Source organism: Buteo buteo, chromosome Z, assembly GCF_964188355.1.
Source record: "Buteo buteo chromosome Z, bButBut1.hap1.1, whole genome shotgun sequence".
Lineage (NCBI taxonomy): Eukaryota > Metazoa > Chordata > Aves > Accipitriformes > Accipitridae > Buteo > Buteo buteo.
This window is the reverse complement of record NC_134204.1, coordinates 89438167-89462010: the sequence shown is the minus strand read 5'-3', so window position 1 is coordinate 89462010 and position 23844 is coordinate 89438167. Positions and strand designations below refer to the sequence as shown.

Below are 23844 nucleotides of genomic sequence, written 5' to 3'. Positions count from 1 at the left end.
CCCGGCGGCCGGCCAAAGCCCCCCTCCCCAGCCCCGCCCCCCCGGTGGCTCCGCCCGCCCCTGGCCCGCGGCCAAGCCCCCCAGCCCGCCCCCCTTGGCCCCGCCCACCACCTCCCCGGCCCAGCCCCACTGAATCGTAGTCCAGGCCGCCCCCCTCCCCGCGCCCCCCAGTCTATGCTCCGCCTCCCTCGGCGGCCGGCCAGAAGGCCCGCCCCCGGTAGGCCCCGCCCCCTTGGCACCCGGCTAGACCCCGCCCCATCCAGCTTCGCCCCGCCCTTTCCGATGGGGCGGGGGGCAGCGGGCACACAGCCCCCCCCAGCCCTACCCCCTGCCCCCTCTCCGCCCCCCCCGCCCCCCCCAACTCCCTGCACACCCTCCCCGGCCGGGTTGGGGGATCCAGGCCCCGGCACAGCCACTACCTGGCGGGTCCTCCCAAACCGCCCCCAAAATCCACCTGGAGACCCCCCCCAATTCCCCATGGCCGTTTCTAGACCCCCCCGACCCGTCCCAGCCCCCCCCCATGACCGTTTCCAGACCCACCCCCCCCGAACTGTTTCCAGGCTTCCCCCTCCCCCCCGTATCCTGCCGCCGTGGCCGCGCCGCGGCCCCGCCCCCCTTTTCCGCCCCGCCCCTTTTTTCTTTCAGCCCGCCCCTTTTTCTCTGCTCCGCCCACTTTCTCCCCGTCCCGCCCCCCATCCTCTGCTCATGCGTCCTGGCCGCTCCCTGGCCGCGGCGGCGCGCTGACCCGAAAGTGGAGCGGCCGCGGCGCCGTGACCCGGAAGTGATACCTGAGGACGGCGCGCTCGAGGGGAAACGCAGGACCGGAGTGGAACCGCCATGTGAGGGGGGGGGCCGGGCCGGACCGAGCCGGGGAAGGAAGGAAGGGAGGGAGGGATGGGATGGGATGGGATGGGGGGGCGGGCTGCGTCCTCGTCCCGTTCCTGCTGCCTCCGCCCTGCCCCCGGGCCTCGGTTCGCCGCCACCGTGGTCCCGCCCCGGCGGCTCCCATGGCCCCCCCGTAGTCCCCGGTGTTCCCTGAGTCCCCGGTTCCTCGGCGCCGGTGTCTCCAGGCAACCCCGATTCTCCGGCCCTGCTGACCCAGACACCTGCTCTGTCCCCGGGCACCCCCGGTTCCCAATCCCGGTGTCCCCTGCCACCCCCGGTTCCCCATCCCTGCCACTCCCAGTGTCCCCAGGCACCCCCAGTTCCCTATCCCAGTGTCCCGTGCAACTCTCAGTGTTCCCTAGGGACCCCCAGTTCCTCATCCTGGTGGGCCCTGCCACCCCTGGTGTCACCTGCCACTCCCACTGTCCCCAAACACCCCCAACCCCACCATCCCCAGTATCCCCTGCCACCCCCAGTTCCCCATCCTGGTGTCCCCTGCCACCCCTCGTGTCCCCTGCCACTTCATGTTCCCCATCCCAGTGTTCCCTGCCATCACCAGCTCCCCATCCCCAGTGTCCCTTGCCAACCCCCAATGTCCCCAGCCACTCCCAGTGTCCCCAGGCACCCCCCATTCCTCATCCTGGTATCCCCTGCCACCCCCAATTCTCTGTCCCCAGTGGTCCCTGCCTTCCCCAACTCCCCATCCCTGGTGTCCCCTGCCACTCCCAGTGTCTTCAAACACCCCCAACCCCACCATCCCCAGTGCACCCATCCCCCATCTGACCGTCCCTTCTCCTGCTGTCCCCATGACATCCCCCTTGCTGTCCCTCTGCAGGAGCCTGCTGAACAAGCCCAAGAGCGAGATGACTCCAGAGGAGCTGCAGAAGCGGGAGGAAGAGGAGTTCAACACAGGGCCGCTCTCTGTCCTCACCCAGTCCGTCAAAAACAACACCCAGGTCCTCATCAACTGCCGCAACAACAAGAAGCTTTTGGGACGCGTCAAGGCCTTTGACAGGTCCGTTTCCTTGTCCCCGAGAAGGTCCTTGGGGTTCTGTGGGTGTTCAGCAGGGTTATCTTTGTGGGTCTTGGCCATGTCCCGGTGTGCCCAGGGCTGTTTCCCGCTCCTGCTCGCCTTCATACTCAGCATTTATGATGTTCCCCTGGGTCACCTCAGGGTCTCCCCATGGTCCCCAATGTTCCTCTGGGTGACCCCACAGTCCCCAGTGTCCCCCTGGGTCACACCAAGGTCCCCCCACGGTCCCCAATGTCCCCCTGGGTCACTCCAGGGTCCCCCCCCCAGTCCCTGCCACAGTCCCCAGTGTCCCCCTGGGTCAACCCAGGATCCCCCCAGTGTCTCCCTGGGTCACACCAGTGTCTCCCCACAGTCCCTGCCCTGGTCCCCACAGTCCCCAGTGTCCCTCTGGGTCATGCCAGGGTCCACCCATGGTCCCCAATGTCCCCCAGGATCCCCCCACAGTCCCCAGTGTCCCCCAGGTCACCCCAGGGTCCCCCCACAGTCCCCAGGGTCTCCCCATGGTCCCCAATGTCCCCAAAATGCTCTCTGGGATCTCTGGGGTGCCTACTGTCCCCTCTGAATCACCCCCAAAGTGTCGTCCGGGGTCCCCCTGGGTCATCCAACAGTCCCCAATGTCCCCAAAGTGTCCTCCAGGGTCTCCCAAAGTTCCCTCAGGTCCCCCATGTCTTGCCCTGATGTGACCCAGCATCTCCCTGATCCCGTGTGTTCTCCTCCGGGGTCCCTACTGTCCCTTTGAGTGCCCCTGGGGTCCCCAAATTCCCTGGAGGTCCCGCTGATGTTCCCCACCCCTCTTTCTGGTACTGCAGGGTCCCCAAAATCTTACTGGGCACCCCGCAGAGCCCCCCCAAATTTCCCCTGGTCTCACTCCCATCTCCTCCTCATGTCCCCCTGCTCCACCCCAACCCCTCCATGTCCCCTCAGGGGACTCACAGCCCCCTTCCTTGGCTCTGGGGGACCCCCCTGAATGTGTGTCCACACCACCACCACCACCTTTTCCCCCCACCAGGCACTGCAACATGGTGCTGGAGAATGTCAAGGAGATGTGGACGGAGGTGCCCAAGAGCGGGAAGGGGAAGAAAAAGTCCAAACCGGTCAACAAAGACCGCTACATCTCCAAAATGTTCCTGCGCGGTGACTCCGTCATCGTCGTCCTGCGTAACCCCCTCATCGCCGGGAAGTAGGGACCCGCCCACACCCTGCCAGGATCCCTTGGGACCCCGAGACCCCCCTACCACCACCACCCACCCCAGCGTCGGGGTGTTCGGGTCCTCTGGGAGCCGTTGGTGTCCCATTGAGCCTCCATACATCAGCCTTGGGCTGGCCCCAACCTGCCTGGACCCTCCCCCTGCCCCGATTTCTTACCGGCCCCCCCCAGGCTCTCACACAAGGACTCCTTCCCTGTCTTGCCCCCCCCCCCCCACCCCGGGGGGTATTTTGGTGGGGCTACATCCCCCTGGGGTGCCGGAGCCCCCCCTGGGGAGGGGGACAGAATGGGAGGGGGAGGGTCATGTGTGTATATCCACCCCCCAGGCACTGTGCTCACACCCCCTGGGGCAATAAAGCTGTTTTGTTACTACCTGGTGTCACCCTCTGTCCCCTCCCGGGGCCGATTGACCCCCGGGGGTCTCCCAGCCCCTGTTTGCCCCGGCGCGGGAAAACGGGGCGGGGGGGGGGGGGGGGGGGGAGGGGGCGGCGGTGGTGGAATTAAGAGTGCAGGGGCGGAGCTAGCGGTGGCCCCGCCCCTTACGAGACCACGCCCTGCGTCTCTGCGAGAAGCCCCCTGCCCACGTTGGAACCTTTGAGCTGGACGCAAGGCCGCGCCCACCCAGCCGAGGCCTCGTCCAACCGGTGGAGCTGCTAGCGCGGTCTCCGCCCATTTCTCTAAGCCCTGCCCTTTCCGGCGCAGGACACGCCCTGCCAGAGGCTGGCGGCGGCGTCGCTGGGGCGAGGTGCGAGCGCGGGATTCCTGGGCCACGCCCCTTCGGGCTTGATTGAGGGGGAGCCGGGCCTAGGGGTCCCCCCGGGGCCGTTTGACCCCCCCCCCCGGGGCCGTTTGACCCCCCCCCGGGGCTGTTTGACGCCCGGCACTTGCCCCCCCCCCCCTCCCGGCAGATGCGGCAGCCGAGGGGCAGCGCCGGGGACCCGAAGCCGCCCCGCAGCCACCGGTGAGGGGGGGGGGCGGGAGGGGGCACCGTGTCCCACCGTGTGTCACACTTCCCCCCCCCCCTCCGTGTCACCCCCTGGGTATCCCCACGGTGGACTCCCAGTGTCCCCGCTGTGCCCCTCCCGGTAACCCCGTCGCTTCCCAGCCCCCCCGCTGTCACACACCCCCCCGGTGTCACCGCCCCCGTGTCAACCCCCCGGTGTCCCGTCCCCCCCCGTGTCGCCCCCTCCGTGTCGCCCCCCCCCCGACGTCCCCCCCAGTGTGTCTCCATATCCTCCTCCCCCACTGTCCCCTCCCCCATGGTGCCCTCCCTTTGTGCCCCCACCCCTCGGTGTCCCCCCCATGTTCCCCCTCTGTGTGTCGCCCCCCCCACCCCCCCCCGCGGTGTCCCCGTCCCCCCCCCCCCCCAGGTCCTTCCCCCGGGACTGGCGCTCGCTGCTGCCCGACCTGGAACGGATGGTGCCGTGGCCCCGCGGCGGGGGGGGGGACCACACCCAGGTAGGGAGGGGGAGGCACCCTGGGGCGGGGGGGCATCCTGGGGGGGGAACGACGGCACCTGGGTGCTGGGGAGGGGGGCAGGAGATCTGGGGAGGGGGCCTGGGTGCCTGGAGGGTCTAGCGGGGGGTGCTGGGAGAGGGGGTGCTGCATCCCCTGGCTCCTCCGGACCACCCCCCCTCCCAGACACAGGTGCTAGAGAACGTCCTGGGGTACATCCAACACCTGCAGAGGACCCTGAGCATTGTCCAGGGGGGGGCAGGTAATGGGGACCCCCCCCAGGATCTCCCCACACCCCATTCCAGCACCCCCTCCTTTGACCCCTCCCCCCCTGATTTTTGAGACCCTCCCTGGGACCCTCCACCCATTGGGTCCCCCCCAATCCCCTCCTTTGCCCCCCTCCCCAAGCCCTCCAGGCTCCCCGCCAGCACCTGTGCCCACTCGGGGGGGACCCCCCCCAGTGACACCCCCCCCAATCCCCACAGGCCACCCCAGTGACAGTGACACTGTGGAGGTGGGACCAAGCGCTGAGGCCACACAGGGGTAGGTGATATGGGGGGCACACTACCAAACTGGGGCGTGGGGGCACCCCAAGGTGCTGACCCCCCCCTCCCCCCCTCCCCAGGCAGCAGCTGGTGCCCTACGAGGAGGAGGAGGAGGAGGAGGAGGAGGAGGAGGAGGAGGAGGACATGGCAGGGGGCAGCAACCCCTGGCTGGGCCCTACTGGGCCCTACTGGGAGGCACTGGGTGGGGAAGAGGGGTTCCCCCTGTCCCCCCCCCAGCAGCAGGGAGGGCTGCTGGGGCTCAGCCCCTCCCTGCTGGCCTCTCCGCCCCCCCCGGGCCCCCCCGATGAAGTGATAAAAGGTGGGTTTGGGGAGGGGGGGGTGACAATGTGTGTCCGTGTGTGTGTGTCCGTGTGTGTGTCCGTGTGTCCCCAGCTCAGTGTCACCCTGTCGTCCCCCCCCCAGCCCTCTTCGCAGACGTCTATCTCAGCCCACAGGTGGGGACTGTTACCCCCCCCCAGTGTCACGGACACACCCCCACCCCCATGTCCCCTCCCCCCACCCCCCCGGCATCACCCCCCCCCAGGGGACACAACTGTCCCCGCAGGCCCCAGCAGCGGCACCACAGGAGGGGGCGGCCGATGGCAGCCCCGTGTCCTCGGGGGTGGCCTTGGGCATGGGGGGGGCACCGTGGGGACAGTGGGGATGGGGACAGGGTGCCCCCCCCCGGCCAAAGAAGAAATGTGTGAACGGGTTCATCATGTTCTGCCGCCTCAACCGAAAAGCCTACATCAGGTGGGGATATGGGGAGGGACATGGGGGGGACATGGGGACACCAGGGAGGATGGGGACACAGGGACCCTGAGGGGGACATGGGGGCATGGGGACAGTGGGGGGGACACAGGGTCCCCAGGAAGGATGGAGACACTGGGGGGGATATGGGGACAGTGGGGGGGAAATGGGGACCCCAGGAAGATGGGGAGCCTGGTGACATGGGGGGGTCCAGGGAGAAGAGGGACATGGGGACACCATGGGGACCCCAGGAGGATGGGGACAATCAAGGGGGACATGAGCTGGGGGGGGGGGACGGGACATGGGATCCGGGGCGGGGGGGTTGTCCCAGGGGGGTGACACCCCTGGTGATGGTGCCAGAGCCCACCCGGGTCTGGCCTCCACCGTGGCCACACGGGAGCTGGCACAGCTCTGGCGCAGCCTCAGCCCCGACGAGCGTCGCCCCTACTGGTACTGGTACATACTGGTTCATACTGGGTGACCGGACGCCTGGGTGTGTGTCCCAGCCCGCGGACACCGGGGGTCCCCTGCAGTGTCCCCTGTGTCCCCCACAGCCTGCGGGCCCGACGGTTCAGCCGTTTGCACAACCGGATGATACGGCCGGACGGCGATGAGGACAGTGACGCCGACTCCCCCGTGCCCCTCCAGCTGCTGCTGGCCACCCACGCTGGCACGCTTGAGGGGGGCCCTCTGCCACCCTGATGTCCCCTCCTGTCCCCCCTCCCTGTCCCCGTCCCCATCCCTGTCCCAGTACCCTCACCACCCCTGTCCCCCACCCTGTCCCTCTCCCTCCTCTGTCTTTGTCCCCGTCCTGTCTCCATTCCCCACCCTTGGGGACAGCCCCGTTCCTACTGGTTTTAACCCCAAAACTGTTTATTTGCCTTGGGGAGGCTGATTCTGCCCTGGAGGGGGATGGGGGCACCCTGGGGACCCCTGCAGGGACATCTGAGGACCCCCCAGGGCAGTGGCCGTCCCAACCAGGTGCTTGCCAAGTTGGGCAATAAAAATCCCTTCTGCGTCTCTGTTCCCGTTCTTTGTCCCTCTGTGTGTCCCCAACCAGGCCGACAGCTTCATCAGAGCTGTTTATTTGGGGGGGCAGGGGGGGATGTCCAGGCCCCCCCTCAATTCTTCTTGGGCCTCGAGGCCTGAGCCAGTGACCACAGCGAGTAGCAGGTGCCTGCAGGGGTGGTGGTGGGAGGTCAGGGACCCTCTCCCCACCCCAGAGAACCCAGGTGTCTGGGCCCCCCCTGCCCCCCCCCCAAAAGGTACCCAGGTGTCCGGCTTCTTGGTCCCCCTTAGCCCCCCCACCCCCCCGGCCACCAGACCCAGGCATCCCAGCGGATATTGCCCCCCCCGCACCCCCCCCCGGCTAAAAATAGAACCCAGGCGTCCTATTCCCTGCCCCCCCCCAGGGTACCCGGCTGTCCTGCCCCCCCACGGTCGTGTCCTCCCCCCCCAGGGGCCCTGCTGTCCCCCCCCCGGCCGTACCCACAGAGCAGACCAGGGTGGTGAAGTGGTAAAGGGCCGAGTCCATGGCCCCCCCCTTGAGATGCACCGGCAGCCCGTTGTCCTCCTGGAGGGGGACACGACAAGGAACATCAGGGGGTCGGCCCCCCCCATCCCCAAGGGACTCAGGGGTCCGGGTTCTCCCCCCTCACCTGGAAGAGCTTCTGGTGCTCTCGGACGCGGTTGTGGAGGTGCCGGGGGGGGGCGGCGGGACCCAGCGACCGCAGCAGCCCAAGGCGGGCGGCCTTGGGGGGGGAGTGAGGGGGGGGCGGGTGAGGGGGGGCTCGGACCATTCCCCCCCGCTCCGGGACATCCCACCTGATCATCTACACCCTCATAACCGCCACTCTCCGGAGACACCCTCCACGCCCATAAATCCCCCTCTGCAGGGAGCCCCCCCACATAGGCCCCCCCCTCCCGTGACCCCTTCATAGGGCTCTTCCCATGACACTCCCCCCAAAGACCCCACTCCCAGGGACACCCCCCCCCCCAACCCCTCTCTGGACATCCCCATCTCCCCCCTTCCCATAGGCCCCCCCCCCCAGGGCCCCCCCGACATGCTCCCCCCCAAATACAGGCCCCCCACTCCACAGTGCCCCCCCCATAGCGTGTGTGTGTCCCCCCCAGGACCCCTTGCTCGGTACCCGCAGGACCCTCATGCTCAGCTCGGACCGATCGTCCTCTGCTACCACAAAGGGCACCGGGGGGGGGGCAAAGGGGGGGGAAGGACACGAAGGGGGGCGGGGGCCGGGACAGGGACGGCCCCCGGTGACACCCGGCCCCGTGCATGTGGTGTCACGTGTCAGGGTGCCACCCCCCCACACCCCCCCCCCGTCCTCAAAGCCCTGGGTCCCCTCTCTGCCCGTCCCCGTCCCCATCGCTGTGACCCCTCCATGTCCCCAGTGACCCCGTCTTCGTCCCCCCCCCAGTGTCACCTTGGTGTCCCCATGGCCGGTCCTGGACCTCATGTCCTTGTGTCCCCATGGGGACGTGGGGGGGGGGGGATGACACAGCAAGCAGTGACAAGAGCGGACGGGGTGACACAGCCCATGGGACCCCACCCCGGGGGGGGGGGAAGAGACCAAGTCCCTGGGGGCAAAGGGGGCTGGGGGGGGAATTAGGGGGTTATTAAGGGCTGGGGTGGAGGGATTAGCTCCTTGGGGAGGGCAATTAGGGGCTGGGGGGGGTGTCACAGTGTTGGGTGGGGGTGCAAAGGGAGCCTGGGGGACATTTTGGGGGGGGAAGTTGGGGACATCAGGGTAGAAGGGGGGGCAAGGTGTGCTGGGGCAGGTATTGGGTATTAGGGGCAGGGGGGGCACTGAGGGGGTGGGGTCCCGATCGCTGGGGGGGGGCATTGTCTTGTCATCCCCCCCCCCCCAGCAGCAGCACAGGGTTTTTGGCAAAGGGCTTTATTGAGGCACGACCCCCCCAGACACCCCCCCCCCAAAAAACACCAAATAAATATACAATAAAAAGCAACCAGCATTAAAAAGGGCAATTTGGGGGGGGGGGGGACATGACAGACAGCACAGGGGGGGCCCGGGAGGGGGGGGGGCCCAGACTATCACACAGTGATAAGGCGGCGGTGATGAGCCCCCGGGGGGGGGCAATGGGGGGGGGGCTTCACGACTGTACAACTATACAAGGGGGGAGCCCCCAGGGGGGTTTGGGGGGCCCCAGCCTGGGCTAGTGTTGGGGGGGCCCCCCCAGGGGCCTTCAGGCTGGAACTGCCCCTGGGGGGGTGTAGTGCCCTCGGGGGGGGGGGGCTGTAGAGGGCCCCCCCCCCAGGTCTGTATATGGAGCCCTGACCTGCCCCTGGGGGTTCTATAAGGTCCATAATTGCCCCGGGGGGAGAATAAGGCCCCTAATTGCCCCCGGGAGGTATGTAGTGCCCTCCCCCCCGGGTAAATAGATCCCACAGGTGCCCCTGGGGGGGGGAATGTAGTGCCCCCCCCCCGGGGGTAGATTGAGGCCATAACTGCCCTGGGTGTGGGGGGGGACACACAGAGCCCTTAACTACCCCTGGGGGTATGGAGAAAACCCCCCTGAGGGACAAGACCAGGGGGGAGAGCACATAGAGACTTTAACTGCCCCTGAGGAGGTATGTAACGCCCATAAGTGCCCCCAAGGGGGTATCTAGAGCTCATAATTGCCCTTAGGGGTATATATAGAGCCTGTAAGTGCCCCCAGAAGGGTACACAGAGCCCATAACTGCCCCCAGAGGTATATAGAGCCCCTAACTGCCCCCAGGGGAGGTATATAGAGCCCCTAACTGCCCCCAGAGGGGTACCACAGAGCCCATAATTGCCCCCGGGGGGTATATAGAACCATAATTGCCCCCAGAGGGCTATATAGAACCCATAGGTGCCCTCTGCACCCCCCAGCCAGGCTCCTGGGGGGGGAGGGGTTGGGCAGGAGAGTACCGAGACCTCCCTGGGGTGCCATGAGCTGAAGGTCAGCAGCTGGGCTCACCTCCCTGGGGCAGCAGGGCTGGTGAAGGTGACAAAGGCCACTCTGCCACCCCGTATCCTTCTGTGTGTGTGTCTCCTGCCCCCACCCTCCCACCCCCCCGCTCCGGTGTCACACGAAGACCTTGGCAAGGGCGTCAGCGCCGGCGCTGGCGCTGAGGGCCCGGCTGGGGTGGAAGGCGACGGCGTGGACGGCTTCCTCGTGTTTCTTGCGGTGCGCCGTCAGCTCTTGCACACACGTCTTGTGAGCCAGGTGCCAGAGGCGCAGCGAGCAGTCATGACCTGCAGTGGTTGGGGCGGGGGGGGGGGGGGGAACTCAGGTATTTGGCCGGGGGGGACACCACGGACACTAGGATGACACCCCCAGGCATCCGGGGGGGATGAGATGGAGGTGGGTGCAGTGGCAGCGGCAGCAGGGAGGGGACACGGGAGGTTGGAGGACACATAAAAGGTGCAGGAGGGGGGGTTGCAGGAATTTGGGGGAAGTTCAGGTCCCCTGGGTCAGCCCAGGGTGGTGACAGTACAGGGAGGGCACAGGAGCGAGATGCAGGAAGCAGTGGCCGAGGAGCGCTGAAACCTGGTGCTCTCATTACGCAGATGAGCAGCAGGACGGGGACGGGGACACTTACTGCCGGACATGAGGAAGACACCGTTGGGATCGACGGCCAGGCAGGTGACAGCATCCAAGTGGGCCACCATGGAGTGTACGACTTTACCTGGCGGTGGGAAAGGGGAGTGACAGTGGTGACAGGGATGTCCCCAACCCCCTCCCCCAGCCTCATTAGGGCTAACGAAGGCCCCAAACAAACCTGTCCGGTTGTCAAGGAAGCGGATGCCGCGGTCATCGCTGGCGGTGATGGTGAGGGGCTGCGAAGGGTGGCTCACCACCTGGTTGATCTGGCTGCCACCTGTGTGGGGACACCAGGATCAGGTCCCATCCCCCCGTGGCAGTGACAAGGGGGACACGGGGGACACCCGTCACAGCAAGACTTACCACCACCCGACCGGGCCTCAAGCACCAAAACAGGTCGAGCCGCCTCCACATCGTAGAGCACTGCGGTGCCTGTCCGGAAAGCCGCTACAGCGTGGCCAGGTTGGGTGGCCGAAAAGGTGACAGAGGTGGGGACGCCATGCTCTGCAGGGGAAGGGGGGACAGGGAGGGTGACAGGGGGGTGGTGGGGATGTCCCCAATGCTGAGGGGATGCCTCCCCCACCCGGCTCACCGCTCTGGGTGTCGTAGGTGCTGAGGCAAGCGCCATCCTCGCGCTGGGGGTCCCAGATACGGACAGTGCCGTCGGCGGAGCAGGAGGCCAGGCGGTCGCCAGTGGGGTTGAAGGCCAGGCCCCAGACAGCGTCCCCATGGCCCTCCAGGACACCACTGAGCACGCCGGGGTCTGTGGACACCGGGAAAGGTCACCTCAGGGCAGGGGGACGGGGGACAGGGTGGCTGGGGGGGCGGTGCGGCAGCCGGGATGGGTGGCATTGCAGCCGGAAGGGTGGCACGACAGCCAGAGGGGAACACTGTGGTGACGTCGCAGCTAAAAGGGGTGACGCCATGCAGATGTCACCCACGTCATCCCTGTCGCTGTGTCGTCCCCCCCACCCCCAGCGGGAAGGGGAGAGGACACCCACCATAGCCGTCATAGGGGTCCATGTCGAGGTCAGGCAGGTGCCAGCAGCGGATGCGGGCGTCCACGCCGGCGCTGCAGCACAGGACGCTGTCACGGCCCATGGCAACAGCGAGCACCGGGCCCCTGCGGGGACAGGGATAAGGTGACAGGGAACCCGAGGTGTCCCCAGAGCCACCTGCTCCCCCCACCAGACTGGCCTGTGTCCCCCCACCTGTGTCCACGGAAAGCGTACACCGGCTCCACGTCCAGCGCTGCGTTCCTGGAAAGGGGACAAGAGTGAGGTGACAACCATACCTTGCGGGTGGGGGAGGAGCGTCCCCATCCTTGTCACCCCTCTGTCACCCCCCCCTAGCACCTACTTTTTGGGGGCGACGGGTTTCTGGAGGTTCCAGAGCTTGAGGGTGCCGTCCTCGGAGGCAGTGAGCAGGGCAGCCTCGGCGGGGTGGAAGGCCAGACCCCGCACGGCATCGTAATGGCTCCGCAGGGTGAACTTGGGGCTCCACGTCTTCTTCAGGGCATCCCGGCCCTCTGGCAGCTGTGGGGACACAGTGGGGGGGGGGGGGGCGGGACACGACAGTGGCAGGGGACAGTGGCCATGGGCCAGTGGCACCCCACAGCCCCAGCTGGAGCTCGAAGCCGGTGGCTTTGGGCAGTGAGGAGGGGATGAGGGGGCATCAAAGGGATGTGATGGGGACTGGAGTTGTCCAGGGTGGATGGTCATGGGGGTTTGTGGACATGACAGTGACAACAGAGCCCAGGGGACGCTCAGGGCAGGTTTGGGGACACAGCAGGGACAGCAGAGGCCAGGGGAAGCTCAGGGCCATGTTTGGGGACACAACAGGGAGAGTGGAGCCCAGGGAATGCTCAGGGCCACGTTTGGGGACACTATGGGAACAGCGGAGCCCAGAGGACACTCAGAGAAGGTTTGGGGACACAATGGGAACAACAGAGCCCAGGGAACACTTAGGGCCACATTTGGTGACACAACAGGGACAGCAGAGCCCAGGGGATGCTCAGAGCAGGTTTGGGGACACCATGGGGACATTGGCAGGTCACTCACATCACAGCTGAGCTCATTGTCATTGGTGACAGTCAGGTCGGCCAGGTCTCCCAGGCTGACGGCGCCACCACCAATGCTGTCCATGATGAAGACATCGGAGGAGATACCCAGAGACCCTGTGGAGGGGAACAGCTGGGGGCGGCCCTGGGGAACGAGGGCACCTCCAGAGGACACAAGGAACACCCCAGGGGGACGGGGACCCCCAGGACCATACCTTCATGAGGCCGTGGTGGCCCTGCAGTGGCAGGTTTCGGTGGGAGCCCGTCCACATCCCGCAGGTCGGCCAGCATCCCCTGCAGCCGGCCCCGGCGGCTCTCTGTTGGGACACGGGGGTCAGGAGGTTCCGTGTCAAAGTCGGGGGGTGGGGGGGGTCAAGGGGCATCCACCCAAATCCACTACTCCCCCCCCACTGCCCCCCAGCTGTACTCACCGAGCTCCACACCCTCCCCAGTCCGCCGCCTGGCGCCATTCTCCCCAGAGCCCAGGAAATCGAACTCGTTGAGGGCATCCTCCGAGTCTTCATCATCATCCTCATCCTCCACCTCAGGCAGAAGGGGTTTGGGGGTGAGCTGAGGAAAGGGGGAATGGGGGGGGTGTCACAGCCTGTTTTGGGGTGGACCCCCAAAGCCACCAGGAGACAAGATGGTGGAAACAGGGGATACAAGTGCTGCTCCCTGCAGCCACTGGGTTTGCAGGATCCCCCTGGGATCTGGGGGACACCCAGGTTTGGGGAATGCCTGGTTTGGGGGACCCCCCCACCTTTGGCGGATGCCTCAGATTTAGGGGACACACACCCCCCTCCAAGTCTAGGGGACACCCAGGTTTGGCAGACACACCTCCTCCCAGCTTTGGGGGACCCCCAGATTTGAGGGACACCCCTGAGGTTTGAGGGAGCCCTCCAGGTTTGGGAGACTCCTCCCCAGGTTTGGGGGGATCCCCCTATGTTTGGGGGATGCCAGATTTAAGGGACACCCTCCCCCCCACCAGGTTTGGGGCATGCTGAGGATTAGGGGATCCCCACCCTTGGGGAGCACCTCAGGTTTGGGGCATGCCCAGTTTGCAGAATGCCTCAAGTTTGGGGGACCCCCCCAGGTTTGGGGGATGCCTCAGATTTAGGGAACATCCCTTCCCAGGTCTAGAGGACACCTAGCTTTGGTACCCACCCCACTCCCCCAGCTTTGGGGGTGCCCAGGTTTGATGGACACCCAACTTTGGGGGACACCCCCCGCAGATTTTTGGGGAGCTGCTTACCTTGACTCGCTGCTTCTTGTGCTGGGGCTGGGTGGAGGGAGGAAGGGTCTCAGCATCCTCATCCTCATCACTGTCTTCATCCTCACCACTGGGCGGAAAGGGGACCTGCTCCAGGCACCCCCCACCCCCCCGCTCCTCCGTCTCCTTCCCAGCATTTCTGAGGATGGGAAACACCCGTGTTAAGTTGCAGGGGGGGCCCCAGTGAAGCCCCAAAAGCACCCCAAACCTTCCTTCCCCCCCCTCACCTCTGGATCTGCTCCTCGATCCGCCGCACCAGGAGGGAGTCTGCGGCTGGGGGGCTTCCAGGAGCCGGGGAGGTCGGGGGACCGCGACCCAGCAGTGAGCGAACCCGGCGTGACCGCATGTCCAGGATGGTGTCACTGTACCCCACTTCTTCCAGGTATCTGGCGGGGGGGAGGAAACACAGGGAAAGGGTGTGCTCAGGACACCCCAAAACCTACTGCCCCCTCTCCTCTGCTGTCGCAGACCCCCGCTCCACTCACTGCCGCAGCAGCTGCCGTCCCTCCTTCCAGGCCAGCGGGCCACCCTCCAACGATGTCACCTCCGTGGGGCCGTTGGACACTGCGGGGTGGGGGGCACATTTTGGGGGTCAGACACCCCAAAACCCACGTTTCACCCCCCTCGCCAGGGACAGGCACACTCACCTGGCTCTGTCCCCTCTGGTTTCTTCTCCCCTGGTGTCAGCTCGGTGCCGAATTTTAGCTTGTGGTACTTGGACCTGGAAGGAAGAGGAGGTGGGGGACAGGTGACGGTGACCCCAAAACGACGGGGGGTTGGTGGCACCCCCGACACAAGGAGGGGATGGTGACGCCCAAAATGAGCAGGGGGACCACTGAGTTTTGGGGTGTCACCCACCTCTCCTGTTTCAGGGCATATTCCAGCATCTTGATGCGGCGCACCAGGTCCGTCTTGAGGTTCTCCTGCCCCTTGCGCTCACCCTGCAGAAAGGCCACCTGCGCCTGCGGGGACACGGCAAGGACACAGTGACAGGGGACCCCTCCCAGCCACCACTGCCCCCCCCCAAATAACACCCCACTCCCACAATGCAAAAGCTAGGGGACAAGGGGGTGGGGAGGGCTGCAGGGAGGACATCGTGTTTGGAGGGGCATGAAGAGTGGGTGACACAGGGACAAGTGGCACCAGCCACTGGGACAGGAGGTGGCACTGACGCCTGCCTAGGGAGTGACATGGATGGCCCTCAGGCTTGGTGACAGTCCTGGGAGGGACACCAGTGGCCCCAGGTGTGACACTGGTGGCTCCAGAACTCGGTGCCTGTCCTGGGAGGGACATTTGAGGTCCCAGGAGTGGCACCAGTGGCCCCAGAGCACAGTGACTGTCCTGGGAGGGACACCGGTGGCCCCACAGCTCAGTGCCAGCCCTGGGAGGCACACCAGTGGCCTCAGGAGTTACACCGGTGGCCCCACAGCTCGGTGCCAGCCCTGTGAGAGACATTTGTGGGCCCAGGAGTGACACTGGTGGCCCAAGGAGTGACACCAGTGGTCCCACAGCTCGGTGCCAGTCCTGGGAGGGACACCAGTGGCCCCAAGAGTGACACTGGTGGCCCCACGGCTCAGTGCCAGTCCTGGGAGGGACAATGGTGGCCCCAGGGCTTGGTGACAGCTCTAGGAGGAACATGGGACACTGGTGGCCCCACTAGTGACACCAGTGGCCCCAGGACCAGTGCCATAATCTGGGGGCTCGGTGACAGGGGTGGGGGGGTCCCCAGAAGCAGGGCAGGGGGACGCAGCCAGTGCTCTGAGATGGGGTGACCCCATCCCTGTTATTGGGGCTGGTGGTCCCCAATACTGGGGTGCAGGGGGGTCCCCGATACCAGGGCATGGGGATCCTTGATACTGGGGCACAGGGGAGCCATTGAAGTGAAGCAGGGGATCCCCAATACTGGGGCTGAGGGTCCCCTATACTGGGATGCAGCAGGTCCCCAATCCTGAGGCTAGGGGGTCCCTCATACTGGAACGGAGGGGCCCCAATTCCAAGGCAGGGGGCCCCTGATATCAGGGTGTGGGGGGACCCCAGTACTGGGGCTGGGCTTCCCCAGTAGTAAGGTGCAGGAGAGGTCACCCATACTGGGGTGGGGGAATCCTCAATACCAAAGCCTGGGGCGGGGCCCAATACCGGAGTGGGGGGATCCCCAATAAGAGGGTGGGATACACCCTCATACTGGGGTGGGGGGATCCCCAATACCGGGGTGAGGGTGACCCTCACACCAGGGTGGGGGGTCCCCAACAACAGGGCAGGGGGACCCTCACAGTGGGGGTGGGTGGGGATCCCCAATACTGGAGCGTGGGGGTCCCCAATACTGGGGCTCGGGGATCCCAAAGCCCAGGGCTGGGGGGTCCCTCGCACCAGGGTGGGGCGATCCCCAATAACAGGGCAGGGGGCCCTTACACTGGGGTGGGGGGGTCCCCAATAACAAGGCAGGGGGACCTTCACAGGGGGGTGGGGATCCCCAATACTGGAGGGGGAGTCCCTAATAACAGGGCAGGGGGACACTCACGGGGGGGTGGGGGGTCCCTCACACCAGGGTTGGGGAGGTCCCCAATACCGGGTGACCCTCACACAGGGGTGGAGAGTTCCCCAATAACAGGGCACGGGGACCCTCACACGGGGTGGGGAGGACCCTCACAGGGGGGTGGGGATCCCCAATACCAGGGCCGGGGGGGACCCTCACACCGGGCTGCAGGATCCCCAATACCGGGGCCGGGGGATCCCCAACACCGGGGCCGGTGTTCCCCGATACCGGGCCGGGGGGGACCCTCAGATCGGGGCCGGGGCAGGGGGGTTCCCCGGTCCCGGCTCCCCCGCCCCCGCCCCGGTGCCGCCCCCCGCTCCCGCCGCCCGGCGGCCATTTCCTCCCAAGATGGCGGCAGCGGCGGCGGCGGCCCCGGTAACCCCCGGCGGGGCGGGGCGGGACGGTGGAGGGGGGTCCCAGGGAGGTGGGGGGTGTCCCGGGCGCGGCGCCGGTACCTGGAGCTCGGCCCGCTCCGCCTCCCAGCGCCCCTTCTCGGCCTCGAAGCGCGCCCACTCGTGCTGGATGAAGTGCAGGATGCCGGGCAGGCTCAACCCGCCACGGCCTGTCGGTTCGGGCCCGGCCCCGGGGCTGGGACCGGGGGGGACCCCGGCGGGGGGCGGCTGGGCCCTCGCCGCCGCCGCCGCCCGCTCCGCCGCCATCACGGCTGCCACAAAGGGAGCCGCAGGGCCGCCGCCGCTTCCTGCCAGAAAGGGAGCCGGAAGTGGGGGGGCGGGGCCGGCCCGCCGTTGCCGCGGCAACAGCGCCCGCGGGCGGTACGGGGGGACGGGGGGGACACGGGGCTGCCGGGACGGGGCGGGGGGGGCTGTAGGGGTTGTAGGGGCTATAGGGGGCCTATAGGGTATGGGGGCTATATGGGCTGCCGGGAGCCTATAGGCGACCGGGGGGGTGGTCTAGGGGCTATAGGGGCTACCGGGGGCCTATAGGGGTTATCGGGGATGGGGGGCTATAGGGGATGGGGGGGACAGGGGGAACATGGGACTATAGGGAAAGGGGGGGTATACGAGCTATAGGGGACAGGGGTATAGGGGATGGGGGTATAGAGGCTATAGGGGACCAGGGGATAGGGGATAGGGGGGACAGGGGGAACAGAGGGCTGTACGGGACAAGGGGGTATAGGGGAGGCAAGGGATGCAGGGGGCCTATAGGGCACGGGGGGTATAGGGGCCATAGGGGACAGAGGTATAGGGAATGCGGGGGGGCTATAGGGGACTGGGGTATAGGGGATCCAGGCGACATGGGGAACACAGGGCTGTAGGGGACGAGGGGGTATAGTGGATGCAAGGAATGCAGGGGCCCTATAGGGGATAGGGGGTATAGGGGCTGCAGGGGGCCTATAGGGGACTGGGTGGGCTATTGGGGACAGGGGGGTATAGGGGCTGGGGAGGACGCAGGGGATATAGGGGAAGGGGGGCTATAGCGATCAGGGGGCATCAGGGATGGAGGGGCACAGGAGCTGTAGGAGAAGGGGGGCTATAGGAGATGAAGGGAGATAGGAGACTGTGGGGATGGGGGACAGCGAGGCTATGTGGACGAGGCCTATAGCGGATGGGGGCTATAGGGGGCTATGAGGCATGGAGGGCCTATAGGGCATGGGCGGGGTGCTAGGGGGCTATAGGGGATGGGCAGCATGGAGGCTATAGAGGACAGGGCTAGGGGGGACTATAGGGGATGGGAGGCATAGGGTAGGGAAGTACAGGGCCTATAGGGAATGGGGGATAGAGGGGAAGGGGTATGGGGCACCATGGGGAGGACATAGGGTACGGAGGATATAGGGAATGGGGCTATGGGCGCTATAGGGGAGGCTGGTGTGGGTCCCTAAGGGATGTATAGTGGATGGGGGACACAGGGAGTTGTTGGGGCTATAGGGGATGGGGGGGCTATACGGCAAGGGAGGTATGGGGGACTTGGCAAGGGCACATATGGGGGCTATAGGGGCGTACAATGGATGGGGATGCACTGCGGTTTAGGGGGGTTACAGAGGGGGCATGGCAGTGCATGGGGACATATGGGGTGCATACGGCGTGCCTATGCATGGTGATAGGGGGACATATGGGAGTGTATTGAGGTACATGGGGGTATGGAGAGCTATAGGGGTGTATAGGGTGTGGGATGCATGGCAGGCATGGGGCCAAGGGGGTGTGTGGGGGTGCCTAGGGTTTACATACAGGTGCACAAGGTGTCTGGAGGTATATGGGGATGTATAGGAGTGCATAGGGCAACGCATGCAGGTGTATGACAATGCATGGAGGACTGCATGGGTGTGTCTATAGGGGTGTAGAGGGGCACGGAGGGGCTCTCCGGTCTGTATAGAGATGTATAGGGGATTGTGTCAGGGTCCATAGGGGAGTGTAAAGCAGCACACGGAGTGTTGTATAGGAGCACGTAGGGGTGCATGGGGCATCTATAGGCATGTGGAGAGATGCAGGGGCAGCTATATGTGCACATATGCACATCTATATGTGCAGGTGTGTATATCTGGGCATACACGGGGCCACCTGTAGGCCCTGTACATCTATAGGTGCCCGTCCCGTCTATAGGTGGGGCACCTATAGGTGCCTGCAGTGTGACACGTGCAATCCGCGTATATATAGGGGCTGTCCTTAAAGATGGGGGGGGCGTAGTGCCTGTATAGCACTGCTATAGCAACTGGGGATGGTGTTGCCATGGCAACACATCCCCCAGTGCTATGGGCTCACGGGGGGGGTCGTTAATAAGCCCCCTCATTAATGAGCCCCCTTGTTAATGCTTCTTTCCCCCCCCAGCACCACTGCCGAGCCCCTGCTGAGACCGCCCTGCTCGTGACTCCTGTGGCACCACTGGTAGGACCCGGCTGGGGGGGGGGCTCATTAATTAATTAGCGAGGGAAGGGCTAATTAAGAGCCCCCCCCACCCAAAGCTCCGGTATGCGGGTGACACCGTGCCAGGCCACCTTGGTGGGGGCCATCGGCCTCAACCTCCTCCTCCTCTACTGCACCTGGAGGGGACCAGGGGGGTCTCCCCCCTCCTGCCGTCCCCCCCGCGGTGTCCCTGGCATCACTGTCCTTCTCCGGGACTTCGAGGACTTTGAGAACGACCTGGCGGGGACAGCCCGATCCTTCGCCTCTTTACCCGTCCCGGTGCTGGTAGCTGCTGAAACGGCACCGTATCCACCAGTACCGTTACCGGCAGAGGTTGGCCTGTTACCGCTGCGTCCTGTGGCTGACCGACCCCCGCCGTTGGCGCATCCTGAGCTCCACATCCGCACCCGCCATGTGGCTTTGGTCCCGGATGGCACCCGCGCTGTCCCCGGGTTGCTGGAACGTATGCGGGATGCACTGGAAGAAGGTGGCGGTGACACTCGGTTGGTGGCGGCACCGGTGGGATCAGTGCCGTTGCGGTGCCTGGAGCTGAGGTTGGAACCGCAGGCGTGGACGGCGCGGTACGGCCCCAGCGCACCGGGGGTTTGCCAGGCGGTAGAGGGAACAGCGGTGCTGCTGCTTCGCACCCGCGACCTCTTCGCTCTCCCCTTCCCCTTGGCGCGACCAGTGCCCACTGCGCTCTTCATCCAGGCAGCGTTCCGGGGCTGGGGGCTGCGGTTGATGCCGGCAGCATTCCCAGCTGCTCGCCGACCTCCCATCTCCCCCCACGGCCGCTGGAAAGCCGAAAACCTGGCGGAAACCCGACGACGCCGGTTGATGCATGACCTCGGCATCAAACGGGAGGTGCTGGCGGATGGGCGGGAGCGCTGGTACGGCTGTGGCAAGGAGACGGCGCGATGCTTTGGCACGGTGCACGCCCGTACCCCCCAGTACCTCCTTGCCGGGCGGTGGACCCCCCCATGCTGCCTACGGGCACTGCGGGAAACTGCCCGGCACGTAGCCAGGATCCTGGAGGCCGCCGGCGTACGGTACTGGTTAGAGGGGGGGTCGTTACTGGGGGCTGCCCGCCTCGGGGACATCATCCCTTGGGATTACGATGTGGATTTGGGAATTTACCGGGAAGATGTGGGTAAATGCCGGTGGCTGGCAGCGGCGGCAGCAGGGGAGCCGGTGGAAGACACTGAGGGTTTCCTTTGGGAGAAGGCAGCGGAGGGAGACTTTTACCGCGTCCACTACAGTCGGAGCAACCGGTTACACGTGGACCTGTGGCCCTTTTACCCCCGCGGGGGGGTGATGACCAAGGACACCTGGTTGGGGCACCCCCAGGACATGGAGTTCCCCGAAAGTTTCCTCCGTCCCCGGGTGCCGATGGCTTTTGCTGGTTTCACCGCCATGGCACCCAACAATGCCCGCGCCTTCCTCGAGCTGAAGTTTGGGCCGGGAGCCATCGAAAACCCCGAGTACCCCAACCCTGCCATCAAGCGCCTGGGGCAGGACTGAGGGGGGGACGGGATGTGTCCCCATGGGGGTCCATCCCCCGCCTCATGACAATAAACCCTCCTGTGACACCCATGGGGCTCCTTTGCGCCAGTCTCACCCCTGGGTGACACCCATCGGGCACTCTGGGAGTCCCTCTGCCACCCTGATCCATCCTAGGGGGTCCCTCTGGGCCACCCCTCGGGACCCCCATCTACCCTGGGGGTCCCTCTGCCACCCTAGCTGTCCCCAGCCACCCTGGGGGTCCCCAGGAGTCCCCAGTTGACCCCAGGGGTCCCTCAGCCATCCTAGGGGTCCCCCCAGCCATCCTTAGGCCCTGCCAAAGGGGCTCCCCAGCCACTCTGGGGGGGTCTCTCTGTCACCCTACCTGTCCCCAGCCACCTTGGGGGTACCCTGAGCCACGCCCAGGGTCCCCACTTAGGCCCAGGAGTCTATCCATCCTGGCATTCCCCCCAGCCATCCCTGGGGGTCCCTCTGCCACCCTACCTGTCCCTGGGTGCCCTGAGGGTCCTCTGGGCCACCCTCAGGATCCCCAGGAGTCCCCGGTTAACCTCGGAGGTCCCTGCAGGTGCCCCTGGGGGTCCCTCTGCCACCCTACCTGTCCCCAGCCACCTTGGGGTACCCCAATAGCCCTTAGCCCCCCCCAAAGTCCCTTGGGCCAGCCCCTGGGGTCCCCATCCCTCCTACGGGTCCACTAGAGTCCCTGGCCACTCCCCCCAGCAGGGACAGGGCCATGGACAGAGGCAGAGGAGCAGGAAGGGGCTGGAGGTGGGGGGACAGTGACCCCCTGCCCCACACTGACCCAGCTGTGGGGGGCCTGGCCGAGCCCCCCCACCCCCAGTGGAGCAAAGGAGTTGGGGGGGGGGGGGGGCCTTGTGGCCCTGCCCATTTTGTGCCAAAACAGAGACAGGTCTTCCCCCACTCCCCGACAGGCATGGGGGCTCCGGGAAATCGCAATCACATTTATTCACAACACAACGACGGGTACATGGAGAAGCAGGGGGGAGGGTGACAACACACACAATACCAAGACCCCCACGCTGCCCCCCCAGGGGCTCCAAAGAGGAGGAGGAGGTGGGGGGGGAGGAAGGCTGGGGGGTGCAGTTTGGTCCCGGCTCACTCCAGTGACTGCAGCATCAGGAGCTGCTTGAGCACCTTGGTCTGGCTCGTCTCCCGGATCTCCCCGGCCAGGAACATCTCATCAACCACTGTGTAGACCTGCGGCCGGGCCCCAGCGGCATAAGGGAGCATCCCCAGACCCCCAGGACTCCTCCACATGGGGTGGGGGCTCCCCCAAACTCCCCCCCCCCCTCCAGGGCAGGAGGGGAGTCCCTGACACCCCTTTCCTCACCTTGTAGAAGTTGAAGACCAAGTCGAGCTCACAGACATTGTGAAAATATTCATTGAGGACCTGTGGGAGGGAGGAACAGGCAGGATGCGGCCCAGCGATAAGGAACCGGGGAGGGGTGCAGTCATTAGCGCAACCACATTAATTAAAAGCCAAGGAGCGAGGAAAGGGGGGGTGGGGAGTCGCCTCACCTCCACGAAGTTGTGGATGGCTTCAAGGTAAGCCAGATTGTTGTCGGTGACGTCGACACAGATGCAGAAGTAAAGCCCCGCATAGCGTCGGTAAATGATCTTGAAGTTGCGGAACTGGAAGGGAGGGGGACACACACATAAAAAAGGGGAACTGGGAGGATCGGGAGGAGCAGGATGCAGCCGAGCACAGCCGCAGGCTTCATCCCCACTGGTGAAAGCCACAGCACTTGGACTCGAGGCTGCTCCTGGAGCTCCAGACTCATCTCCTGGATTGGGAGGGGGGGGGGATTTGGGGTGAAATTGGAGCCTTTTGGGGCTGTTACCTCCACAAAATTGGTGTGTTTGGCATCACGGACGGTGACGACAGCATGGACCTCCTCGATCAGCTTCTGCTTCTCATCATCATCAAACTGCATGTACCACTTGGCCAGGCGGGTCTTCCCGGCCCGGTTCTGGATCAGGATGAAGCGGATCTGCACCGAAGGCAGGGCAAAATAGAGGAGTTGGGGGGGGCAGAGCCAGGTGTTGGGGGTTCCCTCCCCCCATCCCCTTTTTTGGGGGTATTTTGTGCCCCCCCCAAATGTCTCTCTGTAGGGACCCTGTAAAGTACACCCCCCCGGCTGCTCTGCCCTATGGGGCACCCTGGTCCCCCCCCAAAGGGTCACTATAATGGGGCAAACTATGGGATCGTCACCCCCCCGAGCTGCCCCAATAGCCCTTCCCTAAGGGGTGCCCTACGGGACTCCCCCCAACCTGCCCTGCCCTACGGGGGGGGGGAGGTGTCCAATACCCTCCCCCAAGCCATTCCCTATAGGAACACTATAAGGGGGCACACTGTGGACCCCCCCCAAGCCACCCCTCTCCACGGGGCACCTCAGTACCCCTCCCCCCCAGTAAAGACCCTACAATGGGGCGCCCTATGGGGAACCCGCCCGACCGGACACCCCAATATCCCTCCTCCAAGGCCTCCCCGCCTTGCAGACAGCGTCAGGGGGAGCCCCCGGCCGCCCCCCAGTCCTCGGGCCGGTGTGTCCCGACGCTCCTCACCATGACGGTCCCGGTTCGTAGACCCCCCCGCCCCGCTCCCCGCGGCGCTGGTTAGGGACCGGCCCGCCTCCTCCCGCCGGATATCCGCTCCGGCCGCGGGGCACGCCGGGACTCGTAGTTGGGGAGTAGCTATCGGACTACGTTCCCCATCGGGCTTTGCGCGCGCACAGCATGCCGGGATACACCCCCCGCCGTTTCCGCCTCGCCCAGCGCCGCCCGCCGCCGGCAGGGGGCGGTCGCGCCTGGAGGTAGTGGAGGCCGCAGCGCGGCCAGGCCTCGTAGGTCGCGGGGGGGCCCTTCCCGGGCTCCGTGGTTACCGGGACCAGGGCTGCCCCTGTGAGGCCCAGACCGCTCTCAGGCGGGGCCCCGGTGATACCGGGAGGAGGAGGAGGAGGAAAGGAGGAGGAAGAGGGGAACGGGGACCCGCCGGCGGCCACAAGCAGGCGCGGCGCGCATGCGCCTACCCGACCCTCTCCATGCCTCCACCCCCGCCTTCCCGCCTCCCCGCGCGCTGCCGCATCGCCCCGCCCCGCCTCCCCC

At 66.0% G+C, this 23844-nt stretch overlaps 6 protein-coding genes across 8 annotated transcripts; 3 read left to right on the top strand and 3 right to left on the bottom strand.

Moving 5' to 3' along the window:
* Window positions 1–679: 679 nt before the first annotated feature.
* Window positions 680–3497, top strand: SNRPD2 (small nuclear ribonucleoprotein D2 polypeptide). Its single transcript, XM_075019535.1, has 3 exons — window positions 680–839; window positions 1721–1900; window positions 2928–3497. Coding segments are annotated over exons 1-3 (357 nt in total). The 5' UTR covers window positions 680–837; the 3' UTR covers window positions 3103–3497.
* MEIOSIN (meiosis initiator) lies at window positions 3429–6895 on the top strand. The gene is made up of 9 exons (XM_075020867.1): window positions 3429–3434; window positions 3828–3972; window positions 4034–4086; window positions 4767–4842; window positions 5066–5123; window positions 5206–5444; window positions 5549–5580; window positions 5691–5878; window positions 6382–6895. The coding sequence occupies exons 1-9, from the start codon at window positions 3429–3431 to the stop codon at window positions 6575–6577; spliced, it is 993 nt and encodes a 330-aa protein (XP_074876968.1). The 3' UTR covers window positions 6578–6895.
* Window positions 6896–6944: 49 nt separating this feature from the next.
* COX7A1 (cytochrome c oxidase subunit 7A1) lies at window positions 6945–8274 on the bottom strand. Its single transcript, XM_075019527.1, has 4 exons — window positions 8026–8274; window positions 7534–7626; window positions 7364–7448; window positions 6945–7052 (listed from the first exon to the last, which is right to left on the bottom strand). The coding sequence occupies exons 1-4, from the start codon at window positions 8257–8259 to the stop codon at window positions 6997–6999; spliced, it is 468 nt and encodes a 155-aa protein (XP_074875628.1). The 5' UTR covers window positions 8260–8274; the 3' UTR covers window positions 6945–6996.
* A 510-nt stretch (window positions 8275–8784) lies between these two features.
* On the bottom strand, window positions 8785–17047 carry STRN4 (striatin 4). Its single transcript, XM_075019708.1, has 17 exons — window positions 16798–17047; window positions 14668–14771; window positions 14457–14530; window positions 14295–14373; window positions 14037–14195; window positions 13792–13948; window positions 12971–13109; window positions 12755–12856; window positions 12541–12656; window positions 11840–12015; window positions 11692–11739; window positions 11482–11603; window positions 11073–11243; window positions 10844–10984; window positions 10659–10757; window positions 10479–10565; window positions 8785–10131 (listed from the first exon to the last, which is right to left on the bottom strand). The coding sequence occupies exons 1-17, from the start codon at window positions 16999–17001 to the stop codon at window positions 9962–9964; spliced, it is 2148 nt and encodes a 715-aa protein (XP_074875809.1). The 5' UTR covers window positions 17002–17047; the 3' UTR covers window positions 8785–9961.
* On the top strand, window positions 16677–20812 carry FKRP (fukutin related protein). Of its 3 annotated transcripts, none has more exons than XM_075019710.1 (2): window positions 16677–16717; window positions 19126–20812. In XM_075019710.1, the coding sequence occupies exon 2, from the start codon at window positions 19267–19269 to the stop codon at window positions 20719–20721; it is 1455 nt and encodes a 484-aa protein (XP_074875811.1). In that variant the 5' UTR covers window positions 16677–16717; window positions 19126–19266; the 3' UTR covers window positions 20722–20812. The 3 variants fall into 3 exon arrangements, with proteins under 3 accessions (XP_074875811.1, XP_074875813.1, XP_074875810.1); XM_075019712.1 differs by lacking the exon at window positions 16677–16717 and adding an exon at window positions 17095–17115; XM_075019709.1 differs by lacking the exon at window positions 16677–16717 and adding an exon at window positions 18499–18828.
* Window positions 20813–21660: 848 nt separating this feature from the next.
* AP2S1 (adaptor related protein complex 2 subunit sigma 1) lies at window positions 21661–23463 on the bottom strand. Its single transcript, XM_075019719.1, has 5 exons — window positions 23305–23463; window positions 22581–22730; window positions 22258–22371; window positions 22070–22129; window positions 21661–21936 (listed from the first exon to the last, which is right to left on the bottom strand). Exons 1-5 carry the CDS (start codon window positions 23305–23307, stop codon window positions 21835–21837), a joined length of 429 nt encoding a protein of 142 aa, XP_074875820.1. The 5' UTR covers window positions 23308–23463; the 3' UTR covers window positions 21661–21834.
* Between the last annotated feature and the right edge of the window lie 381 nt (window positions 23464–23844).

Bases quoted from the DNA above. Each gene is read 5' to 3' on its own strand.
- SNRPD2 (XM_075019535.1), top strand. The intron at 1,901-2,927 runs GTCCGTTTCCTT...TCCCCCCACCAG, and splicing joins CGCGTCAAGGCCTTTGACAG to GCACTGCAACATGGTGCTGG.
- FKRP (XM_075019710.1), top strand. From the start codon at position 19,267: ATGCGGGTGACACCGTGCCAGGCCACCTTGGTGGGGGCCATCGGCCTC.
- AP2S1 (XM_075019719.1), bottom strand. The intron at 22,372-22,580 runs GTAACAGCCCCA...CCTCCCTTCCAG, and splicing joins AACACACCAATTTTGTGGAG to TTCCGCAACTTCAAGATCAT. The intron at 21,937-22,069 runs GTGAGGAAAGGG...GCCCGGCCGCAG, and splicing joins TGGTCTTCAACTTCTACAAG to GTCTACACAGTGGTTGATGA.
- MEIOSIN (XM_075020867.1), top strand. The intron at 3,973-4,033 runs GTTTGACCCCCC...CCCTCCCGGCAG, and splicing joins TGACCCCCCCCCCCGGGGCC to ATGCGGCAGCCGAGGGGCAG. The intron at 5,124-5,205 runs GTAGGTGATATG...CCCCCTCCCCAG, and splicing joins AGCGCTGAGGCCACACAGGG to GCAGCAGCTGGTGCCCTACG.
- STRN4 (XM_075019708.1), bottom strand. From the start codon at position 17,001: ATGGCGGCGGAGCGGGCGGCGGCGGCGGCGAGGGCCCAGCCGCCCCCC. The intron at 12,657-12,754 runs GTATGGTCCTGG...TCCCCTCCACAG, and splicing joins GCCACCACGGCCTCATGAAG to GGTCTCTGGGTATCTCCTCC. The intron at 10,132-10,478 runs GTAAGTGTCCCC...CAACCACTGCAG, and splicing joins TGTCTTCCTCATGTCCGGCA to GTCATGACTGCTCGCTGCGC.
- COX7A1 (XM_075019527.1), bottom strand. From the start codon at position 8,259: ATGGGGACGGGGACGGGCAGAGAGGGGACCCAGGGCTTTGAGGACGGG. The intron at 7,627-8,025 runs GTACCGAGCAAG...TCCCCCCCCAAG, and splicing joins TGAGCATGAGGGTCCTGCGG to GCCGCCCGCCTTGGGCTGCT. The intron at 7,053-7,363 runs GTACGGCCGGGG...CCACCCCTGCAG, and splicing joins CACCCTGGTCTGCTCTGTGG to GCACCTGCTACTCGCTGTGG.